Genomic DNA, 15,898 nt, shown 5'->3' with positions numbered 1-15,898 from the left:
GATTCTTTTCCATTCTGATTCCCCCGAGATTCCACTCTCATGTAACCGGGGGCTAATCAGCTGGACACACTTAACAAAATTAGACAGGTTTCTTTCATCAACACACATTTTTTTTTCTTGCAGAGATTTCTTAAGAATTTTAAGATATACAGAATGGAGACTAAGAATTTTAGGATATACAGAATGGGGACTGGGCTCTCTCTGGGCCCCCATCCCCTTAACTTCCTTACTGCTCCTTTCTAGCCTTACTCTTTGACTAGAGGGACCGCGGCGGTTCCCACGAGCAGTGTCCGGCATGGACCGAGGGTCATCACTTACCCCATCCTTCGTGCCCCACGTTTTGAGGCGCCATTTATGTCGGGGACTTACCTCAACATAGTTGTGTTGTTCACGAGTGTTTGGTTCATGAGGAGGGGAGATACAGCGGCAACAGGGATAGCGAAAGAATACACAGACAAACAGAAGAAGGGAGACAATGAGGCACCCCAAAGCCAGGGTGGATACATCACTGGTGGGCAGGCTTGGAACTGCAGGCATCATGGCCTCTGCAGGCAGCAACTCACTGCCCTGCAATCTTTACTGCATGACTTCCAACCCGTAATGCACTGTCACATCAATCTTGGCTGAAAGCAGAGGATACCAGAAAATTGTATGCCTGTGCTTTATTGATTATGCTAAGGCTTTTGATTGTGTGGATCATGAGAAGCTGTGGACAACATTGTGAACAATGAAAATTCTTGAACACTTAATTGTGTTCATGACAAACCTCTTTATAGACCAAAAGGCAATTATTCAAACAACAAGGGAAAACCAAATGGTTTAAAGTCTGGAAATGTGTGTGCCAGGGTTGTATTCTTTCACCTTATTTATTATCTTGGTGTGGCACTGTAGGTGAATGAGCCAGACAGAAAAGCTGTTTGAACTGCAAGGTCAACAGTTCAAGTTCACCAGCTACTCCTTGGAAACCCTATACAGGGTCACTATGGGTCTGAACCAGCTCGACAGCACTTTAGAACAACAACAACATTCAATCTGTATGCTGAGCACAAAATTGAGAAGCAGGATTATGTGAAGAAAAATATGGTATCAGGATTGAAGGAAGATTCTATAAGAACCTGTGATATGCAGATGATACAACTTTGCTTGCTGAAAAAAAGAGGACTTAAACATACTTACTGATGAAGATCAGAGAGAAAACCCTTCAGTACAGGTTGCTCCTCAATGTAAAGAAAACAAAAATCCTCATCACTGTATCAATAAGCAACATCCATACAAATGGAGAAAACTCTGAAGTTGTCAAAGACTTCATTTTTCTCAGATCAGCCATCAATACTCTCGGAAGCAGCAGTGAAGAAATCAAACGATGTATTGAATTAGGCAAATCTGCTGCACAAGACCTGTTTAAAAGTGTTGAAGAGCAAAGATGTCAGTTTGAGGACTAAGGTGTTTCTGAGCCAAGCCATGGTATTTTCAATAGCCTCATAAGCATGTGAAAGTTGGACAGTAAAATAAGGAAGACTATAGAAGAATTGATGCATTTGTGTTAAGGTGTTGGAGGAGAATATTAAAAGTACCATGGGCTACCAAAAGATCAAACCAATCTGTGTTGGAAGAAGTACAATCAGAATACTCATTGGAAGCCAGGAAAACCAGACTTCCTCTCTTGTACTTCAGACATGTTATCAGGAGGAATCAATCTCTGGAGAATAATATCATGTTTGGTAAAGTGGAGGGTCAGAAAACAAAGAGGAAGACCCCAAATTAGATGGATTGGCACAGCAGTGGGCTGTGAGGTTGGTTCAGAACCGGGAAGCGTTTCAATCTGTTGTGCATAGGGTTTCTATGAGACAGTAATAACTAGGTGGCACCTAACAACAACCACAAATACTTTCATGGTAAAAAATTTTGACAGCTCCTCTTTCTTTCCCTCATTCTTTATTTTTCAGTACTTTTTCCTCTTTAAAATCTGTTAATTTCCTTTCTTTGTGACCTATGGGCTAGTGCAATGATTTGTTGTTGTTAGGTGCCATCGAGTTGGTACCAACTCATAGCAACCCTAGGCACAACAGAATGAAACACTACCTGGTCCTGGGCCAGCATCACAACTGTTGCAATGCTTGAGCACATTGATGCTGCCATTTTGCCAATCCGTCTCACTGGGGATCTTCCTCCTTTTCTCTAACCCTCCACCTTACCAAACATGATATCCTTCTCCTGCGACTGGTCCCTCCTGACAATATGTCCGAAGTATGAGAGACAAAGTTTGGCCATCCTGGCCTCCAAGGAGCACTCTGGCTGCACTTCTTCCAACACAGATCTGTTGGTTCTTTTGGCAGTACTTAGAATATTGTCCTCCAACATCATAACTCAAAAGCATCAATTCTTCTACGGTCTTCCTTATTCACTGTCCAGCTTTCACATGCATATGAGGTTATTGAAAATACCATGGCTTGGGTCAGGCACACCTTAGTCCTCAAGCTGACATCTTTGCTCTTCAACATTTTAAAAAGTTCTTGTGCAGCAGATTTGCCTAATGCAATACGCTGTTTGATTTCTTGACTGCTGCTTCCATGAGTGTTGATAGTTGATCCAAGAAGAATAAAGTCCTTGACAACTTCAATCTTTTCTCCATTGATAAGAATGTTGTTTATTGGTCCAGTGGTGAGGATTTTTGTTTTCTTTACATTGAGATGCAATCTGTACCAAAGGCTGTGGCCTTTGATTTTCATCAGTAAGTATTTTAAATCCTCTTTACTTTCAACAAGCAAGGTTATATCATCTGTGTATTGCACAGGTTGTTAATGAGTCTTCCTCCAATCCTGATGCCATGTTTTTCTTCATATAGCCCAGCTTCTTGGATTATTTGCTCAGCATACAGGTTGAATAAGTATAGTGAAAGAATACAATCCTGATGCACAACTTTCTTAATTTAAACCATTCAGTGTTCCCATGTTCTGTTCGAACAACTGTCTCTTGGTCCATGTACGGATTCTATCAGTGCAATGATAGCAAGTTCTAAATTCATCATTCTTGTTATGTGGATGATTTCCCCACCAATCTTCTATTATCCTGATTAAATTTTTGGAGCATGTTCACATAAATCAACAGTTTTTCCCACATGCTCTCCATGCATTTTCTCATAGCTTTCTTCTGAGAAGATTCAATGATCTGAATGTACTGAAGAATGTTATATGTCTTACAGAAATTGCAAAGTATTACTATACCTCCATGTTTTGCAGCTGTTGCCAGAGAAAATCTAGTCATAGATAGTATGCCTTGAAGGTGGTAATTGCACCTTGATCCATAGGTCAAATCACAGTGATTGTATTGGGAGTGAGACATACCACTTTCACATTTTGATTTAGACCACATACATGAAGAGGCTATCCTGGACCATTATCAAGTAGCCGCAGAATCTTGAATGAAATGCTCTTTTTAAGACAGTAGGCATATGTCCTAAGCTGGGTTTTCTAGAGAAGTAAAACTTATATATGTATGTATAGTATATGGTGGTGGTAGAATGTGCCGTGGAGTTGGTTCCGACTCATAGCGACCCTGTACAGGGTTTCTGAGGCTGTAGATCTTTACAGGAGCAGAAAGTCTCATCTTTCTACCATGGAACTACTGGTAGTTTTGGATTGCTGACCTTGAGGCTAGAAGCCCAATTCATAACTACTACATTATCAGAGCTCCTTAAGTGTGTGTGTGTGTATGATATATAAAGAGAGGCCTATATCAAGGATATGACTCACAATTATATAATATAGGGAATCCTAATTCCAGGCCAGTTGATTCAAGATCAGCAGGCAAGTCCAGCAGGCAGGTTGGTCCAGCCAGCAGACAGGCAGGCAGGCTGATCATAGAGCAGGCCACTGGCTCAAGTCCAAAGAACTAGAGGTTGGAGGACAAGCTAGAAGCAAGGTCCAGACCCAGCACAAAGCAAGAAAGCTTTGAGTGTCCATTATATTGGAAGAGGGCACTCCTACTTCCAATATAATGGACACTCAGACAAAGAGGAAACAGCCTTTCAACTGATTGGATGCTCATACCAACCATCATAGAGTTAACTACAGTGTATTATATCTCACCATTGGGATAATCACTCTCAGCTTCCAAAGCACTGGGAATCCTGGCCCAGTCAAGTTGAAACAAAACCATAATTATCACAGCATACTTCTAAAAACCAGTCTTAGAATAACACATTGTCATCCAAGCCTTGGAGACACTCTGTAATTTTTGTCAATGATTATGAATGATTGATGGTTTTCAGAATAGTAAACAAGAAAAGGCTTTAATTTAAATCCAGTAGTATTTCCTCAAGAAGCAATGCAATTCAGCCTTTAAATGCCTTGAAATAATCATTGACTAATCTCTTTGTGGAAATGTTGTTAAGTACCGTTGAGTTAGTTCTGACTCATAGGAACCCTGACTAGGGTTTCCAAAATGGTTGCATTTGAACCATCGACCTTGCAGTTAGCAGTCCCATGCTTATCCTACAGTGCCACACCAGCTTATAATACTATTATCATAACTTGAATACATGGCAAATGTGGGCAACTTGTAAATATGAAAATGTGCCCTCAACTTCAATAAGTATTAGATGTATAGTTTTCATTTTTCCAAATAGAAGACATGAAGAACATCCCCAACTAATTTTATCTAACTGGTCTGTAAATTGCTGTACTACTTAACATCTTTTCTCTTAAAAACTTCAGTGTCAAAACTTTTTACTCTAAATGATTTTACTCACAAATCCTACTTAGGAGTTTGAAATCTCTGGTTCCATTCATATTTTTTCAGGGCTGAAAGAAAAACACATATCTAAAGCTTTATAAAACTGAATAAAAGATTTATAATGTTTATAATTTTTACCTTAAAAATGTGATTTATTTACTTAAATATGTCTTTCTCTGTATATTCAAGGAAGGAGGACTGGTTACTCACTGGTTAAGTGCTTGCCTGCTAACTAAAAGGTTGTTGTTGTTAAGTGCTATATAGGGTTTCCTAGGTGGGTTTGAAGTGTTGACCTTGTGGTTCTCAGCCCAATGCTGATCCTGCAGTGCCATATCAGGAGTCCAAAGGGTTGTTGTTGTTGTTAAGTGCCATCGAGTTGGTTCCGACCCATAGCGACCCTGAACAGAGTTCCCGAGGCTGTAAATCTTTAATGGAGCAGAAAGCCTCATCTTTCTCCCGCGGAGCAGCTGGTAGTTTTGGACTGCTGACCTTGCGGTTCACAGCCCAATTTGTAACCACTACGCTACCAGAGGTTAGGCGATTCAAATCTACCAGTCACTCACTGGGAGAAATATGTGTCAGTCCACTTCCATAAAGAGTATAGCCTTGGAAACCCTATAGGTAGCATAGTGGGTTACTCATTGTGCTATTAGCTGCAAGGCCAGCAGTTTGAATCTACCAGCCACTTCACAGGAGAAAGATAAGGCTTTCGGCTTCCATAAAGATTTATAGCCTCTGAAACCCTATACATGGTTGCTAAGATTGGAACCAACTTGGCAGCTCACAACCACCACCACCATCATAGGTCCTATAGTAGTCCTGGTGTGGTGCTGTAGAGTAAGCATTGGACTCTTCAGGTCAGCAGTTGAAACCTACCCATCAATCTTCAGAAAGTCTATACAAGTTTGCTATGAGTCAGAAATGACTTGACAGCACTTAACAACAATAGGGTCCTATGAGTCAAAATCAACTAAACAGCATTGTCTTTTTTTGTTTTGCTTTATTTGGGTTTAACTGGTGTAATGAACTATCCCCAAATTTGAGAGGCTTTAGATAGAAAAAAAATTATATGTTGTTCATACAATAATCTGATGGCACATAAAAATCTCTTAGGCAGCTGTTCTTTAAGCAACAAATCAGAGTCAGTAACATTCATTCTATCTATGGCTATGCCACATAGATGTTTCCAAGGAGAAATAGAAGATGGAGTTAGACTAGGATTGTGTGTGAGGGTCTTAAAAGTTAGTCTTACAGGTGATTTATATCATTCATCTTTGTTCACATTCCATTGGCAAGAATTGTGCCATATGACTCTATATAACTGCAGAAGATACTGAGAAAGTAGTCCTCTTGCTCAAGCAGAAAAAGGAACCAGTGTAATGAGCATGCAGCCGTGTTCCCACCACAGCAGTACATTAATTATTTACACAGTGTGACCCAAATTTTATTACATATAGGCAAGCACAGTTCAATGAATAATTTCATATGGCTATTCTACCCATGGAATCCTGATATGGTGTTGTGGGTTAATGCACCAGGCTGCAAAGCCATTTTAACTGTAAGGTTGGCAGTTCAAGCTCACCAGCTGCTCCTTGGAAACCCTACACAGGATCACTATGGCTTGCAGCTGACTCGATGGCACTTAACAACAATTTTACTCATGGAGTCCTGGTGTGGTGCTGTGGGTTAATGCACCAGACTGCAAAGCCGTTTGAACTGCAACATCGGAGGTTCAAGCTCACCAGCCACTCCTCAGAAACCCTATATAGGGTCACTATGGATCAGAACCGACTCGACGGCACTTAACAACAACATTCTACCTATAGTCTTTGTAACTCCACTGTCTAGGCTGGGTTCTTTAGGGAAGCAGAACTGTGAAGCTTATATATGTATATATAAAGAGAGGCTAAATCAAGGAAATGGCTCACAGTTATACAAGTGGGCAAGGTTAGACAGCATGCAGGCAGGTGAGGTGGGTAAGATGTACAGCTGCTGATGACTCCCAGCATTACCAGATAATAGAGCCTACAGCTGGCTCAAGTCCAAAAAAGCCAGAAGTTAGATGACAAGTCAAATACAGAATCCAGAACCAGTAGAAAGCAAGCAAGCTTTGCCCAAGTGTTCAATATATTGGAAACTGGCCTCACATCCAAGGAAAAATTTCTTTCAATTGATAGACTATTCACAGCATCTCTCATTATTGAGAATGATTAAGTCTTAACTCCCAAGCCACTAAGAATGCTGGCCCAGTCAATTTGACCCAAAACATTAATTATAACATCCACTAAACATTTTTGCCCTCCTGGATCTGGGTAAGAGAAGGTAGGAGAAGATGCAGATAGTATGATATGATTCCATTGTGACTGTTTAACAGAATTCATTGTGATTTTTAAAAGTTGGAACTCTAGTGTGGATCTAAGATGACATGTATCAAAAGCAGGAGTGGGTATCACAGAAGAGCTTGGAGTGGAGTCATGCCTGATATCCTTGTGCACTGAACTTCCTCAATTCCAGGACAGAAAGTGGTGACACTGGAGGAAAAGCAGAGGAGCAATAGTAGCAGAAAGAAAAGCCAGAGCACAAGACCTCTTGGTGGGCTTACCAGTCCACAAAGCAAGTAAAACTGAGTGACTTTATGCAGGAAGCTTACTAGCAGGGCAGAATGTCTCTAGATACTTTACAGGGGATCTAGGTTTGCTGACCAGAGTTAGAGCCTAGAGTCTTCAGAAAGAGGCTTATGGTGGAGTGGTATGTCCTGTGGACATTTTATCAGCAGCCCTAGAAGAGTTTTATAGCATTGCTGGAGTAGGAACAGGGCAGAGGCCAAAGGGCCTGTTGCTGACAGGCCAATGACCAGAGAGAGGCCTGCCTGTGGATATGGCTGAGAAGAGGCTATCCTGACTGAAAGAACCGTATCCTGAACATTTCTGGTCCTGCATTGTAATCCATTAATTTCTCTAATAAACCTAACAACTGAGTATGGTTTCTGAGTTCTGTATGACAGTTACAATGAATTATTGAACCTAGTTAAGTAAAGAGGACGGTGGGAGGAATGTTTGGTGCTCATTTTTATTTATTTATTTATTTTTGAGTTTGTTGTCAGAAATGAGATTCATAGAATGCTACCAGATTCATGGAAACATGGGGTTTTGTAGGAGACAGTACAAAGGGATATGGGAAACAAAACTTTTGATTCTTAGAAGGTTACTTTAGTGGTTAACTGTTAGGAATATACAAGATGCTATGCTGCTGCTGAGGGAAGTAAAGCATTTACTTAAGTCACTGGACAGAGAAACAAGATGGCTGATAGGTGTCCATGGCTTACTGGGTCTGCCATGCCAGTCAGAGGCCCAAGGCCATATGCACATGTGTGAAGGAGTGGTTATTAGACAGTTGATTCCAGAAAGCCTGTAAGCCTGTCTTTAGATTATATTTGATTGGAAATGCTGAAAGGGGAGTTAAGAATTGCCCAGAAAAAGCAGGCTTTTTAAGTCTTTGCAAAGTAAGGGATATGGTAAAAACCTAAGCCCCATCCAGAACTACTGTGGGAACAGATTTACTGCAGGAAAGGCCTACAAGAGGAACCTTTTTTTTTTTTTTTTTAAATTTTTGAGCAAGCAGTTTGCCATTGGATTTATTGAGGCAGGAAAAATCTTTGCCAACAGAAAAAACCCACTTCTGGAACTGAAAGTTGGAGGGAGCTGATGAGCAGCCAGCCTGGTATGCTAATTGTGGTGACCACAGAGGTCCATTTAATGACTAGAAGTGGGGGAGAGTGCAGCCATGAAGAGATGGGTTGAGAGAGGAGAGAAAGGGTTGATGGGTCTGACGTATGGGCATTGTATGCACTCCTGAGCGTAAGGGCACCAACCTAGCCCATGGGGGCTAGGATTGAGAGAGAGAGAAGGGGCCAGTTAGTCTAAAGTACCAAGAGGTATGTATGTACTCCAAAGCTTGCAGCTAGTACCTATTTGACTCAGCTGGAGCAACTAAGTCTGAATTGACCAGAACACAACCTAATTAAGAGAGAGATGTTTAATACTGTGAGCTGGTAAAAATTGCTGACATTTTGTTGGTTTACTCTGGTCTGGACTTTGCGTATGGATGCAGAAGTCCAAAGTTCCAACAGAAACAGAAGATTCTTCATATTAAGATAAATGCTTGTCTCTAGAGTACTTAGTTGATAGGGACAGGCAATTTAGTCCTGGTGTGACCTACCACAAGGCTAGTTTGAATTGCAAAATTAGTGGTTCAAACTCATTAGCTGCTCCTTAAAAACCCAATGCAGTGTCGCTATGAATTGGAATCAACTCAATGACACTTACCAACAACAAAAATGGGAGTAAAGGCATGAAATTTCTGATTTATAAACTTTGATTGCGTTCAGTTAAAATGATTGTTATGGGAAAAAGTTAATCCTTGAAGTATGAAAAGGCCAGCGGTTAGAAGAGCCAGGGGTGGCCTGCAGTGTAGTGAATAACTTAATATTGCTCTGTGGTGGTGGTGGTTGTGTGCTGTGAAGTCAGTTCTGATTCATAGCGACCCTGTATAGGGTTTCTGAGGCTGTCTTTACGGGAGCAGAAAGCCTCATCTTTCTCCCACAGAACAGCTGGTAGTTTTGAATGCTGACCTTGAAGTAAGCAGTCCAACTTGTAACTACCATGCTTTCAGAGCCCCATACCCAAACAACATTTTTTTTCTTCTGGGCCTGGGTAAGAGAAGGTGGGAGAAGATACTGATAGGATGGTATGATTCAATTGTGATTGTTAACCGTTAACTAGAGCTCTAATTGGGTTTAAAACGAGCTATCTCAGAAATAGGGGTGATTTCAGTATCATTAAAGAAGAAGAATCAGGAGTGGAGTGTGTCCTTTTCATCCTGAAATCCTGGCACATTGAACCTCCTTGACCGAGGGACAGAGGAATATATGCAAAGCATGGAAATTTGAATATGTATCGTTTCTGAAATTTGTTTTCAAAATATGATCTCTGGGCCATGATCATCACCGTGGGTCACTTCAATTAGAACAATCTGGACCAATTATTCACAATAGGCTGCCTATTCCAGACTTCCTGAGTCAGAAACAATAGGAGTAGGGAGCCAGCAATCTTTTTTAGACAATCTCTTCTGGGGATTTTAGGCATGCTAAACTTTGAGAAGCACTAATCTAGGAAACTCTGAGGAGTTTTGTGCAGCTTAATAATAGGAGTATGTGTTAGAGATGAAACTGACGAGTAAGCAGAGATCAGACAATGAAGTCCCTTCTGTGCTTTGTTTAAAATTTTTATCCTAAAGCTCTTAAGTATTCTCTCAAGGAGTTTTAATTGGGGAAGATATATTTTGAGCTGGCTTTCTGTGTAGATAAAGCTTCTGTGACACGTTAAAATATTCCATTTCATCTATACATAAATTAAAATTGTATTTTAATCAACTTGAGTTTGCAAACTGATAAAAAATTAAAGATTGAAAAAGAGATTATTACCTTCATGAATATTATCTCATTCTGTATACTTGGACAGGATTTCTAAAGGACTATTCATTTTTGGCCTATCCAGATACATAATTTGTTTATATAGAATTGGTCCAAATTTGAGTTTTAATGAGTATTTGTGTTTTTTTAGAAGTAAAAATATTGTTAATTCATAAAACAGGTATCTTTTGGGAGAGTTTAGATCCAAGATGATGAGTGCATTTATGAAATACAACTCCAGAATTGTTCTTGTTTTTTCAACTGTTCAGAAAATCATACTGAAATAGATATCACAAAACATCAAGCCTTGAAATAATGCAATTCTTTTGTTATAAGATATGAAATATTTTTTAAATGCTTCTTACAGGGTTTTTTTTTTTCTGTTATATTTTATTTAGAGTTCAAAAGTTTGAAGTTGTGCAAGGACTTTACTTAAATTTGGAGGCTAGGACTTGGTTCTCAAAACTTGAAACAATACATGGATCGTATATATTCAGATCACATTTTTCTTTTTTAAATTTGTGTTTAGGAAACGGCTGGTTTCTAGATGATATTGTGGTCAAAGACCCCAGGAAAAACCATGAATATGTCTTCAGTTGTCACAGGTTTGTAGGTGTGCTCTTACATTGTGCAAATTGGTTTCATGTTAGTTCCAAGTTCTTGTATTTTTGATAACTGTAACAGTAAATCATTTATTATCAGGTTGGTGGTGTTTTATTGGTTAATTTTTGTGAATATTAATTTTAGAGAGTGCTGCTTTCTTTGAGAAAAGATACGAGGATAAGTAAAAAACAAAACAAAAAAAAAACATTACTACTAGGATACTGGTTCATATAGGCATAGATTTATTCCAAAGAAAGTATGTTTAAATATCTCTCTATGATTACTGGATGGCTGAAGACAAGATCTCTCGATAATATACTTGTCTTAGTCTCTTTAGGGTGCCTTTAAAAAAATTCAATAAAAAAGTGTCTGCTGAGGGGATTTACAGGTGGTGGTAGTGTACTGTGAAGTTGGTTTCTAACTCATACCAACACTGTATTGTGTTTCTGAGGCTATAAGTCTTTAGGCGAGCAGAAACCCTCATCGTTCTCCCACAGAGTGCCTAGTGGACTAGAACTACTGACCTTTCTATTAGCAGCCCAATGATTAACCCACTATGCTAGACCAGTTCAATTCAAGGCCGAGAGGTCAGCTTATGGTGACTGTCTTTTAGAATTCTAATGGGGGAATAATTGATAAATTTTCTTGAAGGATACAGGATAATCATGGGACTTATCATGAAGAAGTTTTAAGAAAATCAAAAACTGCATTGATGAGAAGAAAGCCAGAAAAGTTTTAGTGAGGACATTTTTTTTTTTCCCATCACAAAAATGAACCTGGTAATTCTTCAAGGGTAACAAGGGATGTTCAACAAGAATTTCACTGGGTAATCTTATCCATCCCATCCACTATAAGACCTTATCTTGCCCCTTCAGACTTGTTTTTGTTTCCCACAATTATAGAACATTTAAAAGGAAAATTATTTGAGCCCCTCAATGATGCCTAAACTGCCCTTTTGACATGGTGTAAATCTATAAGTGCTGTGTTCTTCTGGGAAGGGATAGAGCAATGGAAACACCAATTTTAGAAGTGTTTAGAACTTGGAACTTCTAGCAAGATGGGCAAACTAGGCAGACACTACCTAGATCATTTACATGAAGAAACAACACAAAGTGTCTCAGAAAAGTGACTAAAATGCAGAGCCAGAAAACATTTCTGAGGAATAAAAGGTATTGGAAACACCTGATAAAGAATTCAAAAGAATGATATTTAGAAATTGATAAAGTTACAGAGGAAAGCAAGGAAAACACAGAAAAACTTCAGAAGAATTCAGAAGGAAAAAGCTTTAAGAACAAATTGACAAAATAAATGAAAAAATTAGAAGCAATATAAAAACTGCACATAGAAATCCAGAAGATTAATTCTAAGATTTCAGAAATTGACCATACGTTGAAAAGACAATGTATATTTCAATCAAGGGAAAGCCAAATTAGTAAGCTTGAAGACAAATCTCTCAATTCTAATCTTCTAGAACAAGGGATAGGGAAATTTTTTTCTGCCAAAATTAATAGCATCGTTTCAGATGATACAAAATTATCAACTTAAAAATTAGCTTGCTTTATTTGGTCAGACATTTAGATAACTTACCTCTAATGTGATGACTAGAACTGTGGTTGCCTTGGTAGGGTCAGAGCAAATGATTTCAAGATGTTCCCCACCTCTGCTCTAGAAGAACAATCAGGGAAAAAAAGGAGGAAAAATTCAAAGAAAGTCTAAGATTTATGTGAGATGCCAACAAAACAGATCAACTCACATGTAATCAGAATTCCAGAACAGGAAGTGACACCACCACCACCAACAAAAAGAAATAGAGAAATTTGTCAAGGAGTTGTTAGAAGAAAACTTCACTAACATCATGAAAGACAAAAAAAAAAAAAAAAAGTATTCAGGAAACAGAACGAAGACCAAATAGGAAAAACCCTAAAAGAAATTCACCAAGACTATAAATCAAACTTTTAAAAACCAAGACAAGGAAACAATCCAGAGAGTAGCTCAGAAAAAAAAAAAAAGTAACCTACAAATCAGAAACAATGATTAAATTCTAATTTCTCAGCAGAAATTAGTCTTATGTGTGGAATGACATATATAAGACTCTCAAAGAAAAAGTTACCAACCAAGAATCATATTCTCAACAAAATTGTCCCTCAAATATGGCAGTGAAATTAGAACATTTTGAGATAAAACAAAAATAAAAGGAATTTGTAAAAATGAGATTAAACTTTACAAAAATATACAAAAGGGAGTTATTTGAACAGAGAACCATTAACTTTAGATAAAATAGTCTTTGAGGCAAAAATAAGTATGAGAGACAATGAAGGACATTGTATAATATTAGAGTGTCAATTGAACAAGACATAACCATAAAAAAATTATGCTTCCAATAATAAAACCTCTAAATACATAAATCAAATTCAAACATAATTGAAAAAAATAGGTTAATTCTACAATAATAATAGAGTTTTTTTCAATAAAGTACAAAAACATAAACTCAACAAAGACAAAAAGCATTAAACAACACAAGCAACCAACTTGACCTCACAGACTTATATTGAGAACTCAAGCCAACAATAACACAATATACATTATTTTCTAGTGCACATGGAACATTCTTCAGAATAGACCACATGTTAAGACAAAAACAAGCCTCAATAAGTTTTAAAACATTGAAATATTTACAAAGCATCTTCTCTGATGATAATGTTATAACATTGTGGTTGTTGTTGTTATGTGCCGTGGAGTTGGTTCCAACTCATAGCGACCCTGTACAGGGTTTTTGAGGCTGTAAATCTTTACAGGAGCAGAAAGCCTCATCTTTGCGGAGCAGCTGGTGGTTTCGAACTGCTGACATTGCAGTTCACAGCCTGATTCATAACCACTACACTACATACTAAAAATAGGAAGGTAAGGGGAAAAATAAAATACATGGAAATTAAATGCCAGCCCACTTAAAACGACTGGGTAAGAGAAAAAATAATAAATGGAATAAAACAAATTCTTAAATCTAGAAAAAATGAAAACACAACGTACCAAAACCTTTCATTTTTATTAGGTGCCTTTGTCAGTTCTGACTCAAAGCAACCCTTTGCACAACAGAATGAAACACTGTCCAGTCCTGTACCATCCTCAAAATTGTTATGTCGGAACCCATTGTTTCTATCACTGTGTCAACCCATCTCACTTGAGTACATCTTTCTCTTTTTTTGCTTACCCTCCATTTTACCAAGCATGATGTCCTTCTTCAGGGATTGATTCCTCCTGACAGCATGTGCAAACTCTGAGAGAGGAAGTCTCACCATTCTCACTTCTAAGGAGACTCTGGCTATACTTCTTCCAACACAGATTTGCTTTCAGCTAAAATCCATCTGATATTAGCAAAGATATTCTTTGTTCCACATCCTTTTCTGAATCCAGCTTAAGTTTCTTCCAGCTCCTTGTGATGTACTTCTGTAACAGTTTTTGAGTTACCTTAAGAAAAATATTAATTATATTTTTCAATAGTTTCTATATTCCATTTTTTTAAATGGGCACAGATATGGATCTTGTTCAATCATTTGGCCAAGTAGCTTTCTTCCAGATTTGTTGGCATAGATGACTGAGTGCTTCAAACACTAAATCAGTATGTTGAAACATTTACATTTATATTCTTTCAATTCCTGGAGTATTGTTTTTTTCACTAAGGCCTTCAGTGCACCCTAGACTTCTTCATTCATTATCATCGGTTCTTGATCTTATGCTACCTCTTGGAATGGAGAAAGTGATAGAAATTGAAGACACCTGGAAACAGTTCATTCAATGGACTAATGGACCATGTGAACATCAGTCTCCCCGATCCTGAAACCAGAAAAAATTAGATGGTGCATGGCGTCCAGGACGGAAGTGAGATAAGTTATGTTACACTGAGGGAATTGCAATCACTGAGATGAAACAAAGTGTAGGATTTGTTGAATGCAGAATTGATGATCTGCTCTGTAAAGCTTTATTAAGTTCACAACAAAAAAAATGAAAAAAAAAAAAATAGTATGTAGGCCTAGATGAAGGCTATGTTGAGAAACAGAGGTTTCCATTTTGGATAATTTGGTTTAACAAAATTTTCTATGAATTTTGGGGTCCTGGTGTGGTGTTATAGAATAAGCACTGGACTGCTAACCACAAGGTCAGTGGTTTAGATCCATCAGCTGTTCCTCAGAAAACCTATAAACGAGGTCACTATGAGTTAGAATTGGCATGATGACACTAAACACAACAGCATGATTTTGTAGTTAAACTTTTTTACTTAACCTCATATGTGTTATCTTTATAATGATTCCTGGTGATGGAAAATTAAATCTTTCTTAGTGATGCTGTTATTGCTTCTAGGTGCTGGTGAATTGGTTCTGACTAATAGTGACCTTATGCACAATAGAATGAAACACTACCCAGTCCTGCACCATCTTCACAGTTGTGGTTACATTTGAGCCCGTTCTTGTTACTACTGTGTCAATCAATCCATCTCATTGGGAGTCTTCCTCTTTTTTGCTGACCTTCTATATTACCAAGCATGATGTCTGTCTCCAGGCACTGGCTCCTCCTGATAACATGTCTGATGTCTGAGAGATGAAGGAGCATTCTGGCTGTACTCCACCCAACATAGATTTGTTTATTCTTTTCTGGCAGTCCATCATACTTTAATTATTCTTCTACAATACCATAATTCAAATGCATGGATTTTTTTCTATAGTCTTTCTTACTCACTGTCCAACTCTTCCATGCATATGATGTGATTGAAAATACCATTACTTGGATCAGGTGCACCTTAGTCCACAAAGATATATCTGTGCTCTTTAACACTGTAAAGAGGTCTTTTTCAGCATTTGCCTAATGCAATAAATACATTGATTTCTTGACTGCTGCTTCCACGTATGTTGATTGTGGATTTAAGCAAAATGAAGCTTTTTTAAAAATGTTTTTATTTTGCATTGAGTGAAAGTTTACAGGGCATATCATCAGTTTCACATTCAACCATTCATATACATTCATATAGCTTGTTTCATTACATTGATTATTATCCCCGCTATATATCATCAGTTTACAGTGTTTCTCTCTATCCTCTTT

General features: G+C 38.2%; 1 protein-coding gene across 1 annotated transcript in view; it reads left to right on the top strand.

Moving 5' to 3' along the window:
- LOC102810528 overlaps nucleotides 1-15,898 on the top strand; it is a 373,438-nt gene that overhangs the window by 126,293 nt on the left and 231,247 nt on the right. The window contains exon 8 of the mRNA XM_006871864.1: nucleotides 10,734-10,809. Coding sequence (XP_006871926.1) covers nucleotides 10,734-10,809 — 76 coding nt within the window. The remainder of the gene's footprint in view (nucleotides 1-10,733; nucleotides 10,810-15,898) is intronic.

The sequence above is a fragment of the Chrysochloris asiatica genome, unplaced genomic scaffold, assembly GCF_000296735.1.
Source record: "Chrysochloris asiatica unplaced genomic scaffold, ChrAsi1.0 scaffold00176, whole genome shotgun sequence".
In the NCBI taxonomy this organism is placed as follows: Eukaryota; Metazoa; Chordata; class Mammalia; order Afrosoricida; family Chrysochloridae; genus Chrysochloris; species Chrysochloris asiatica.
This window is presented reverse-complemented; position numbering and strand designations above follow the sequence as displayed.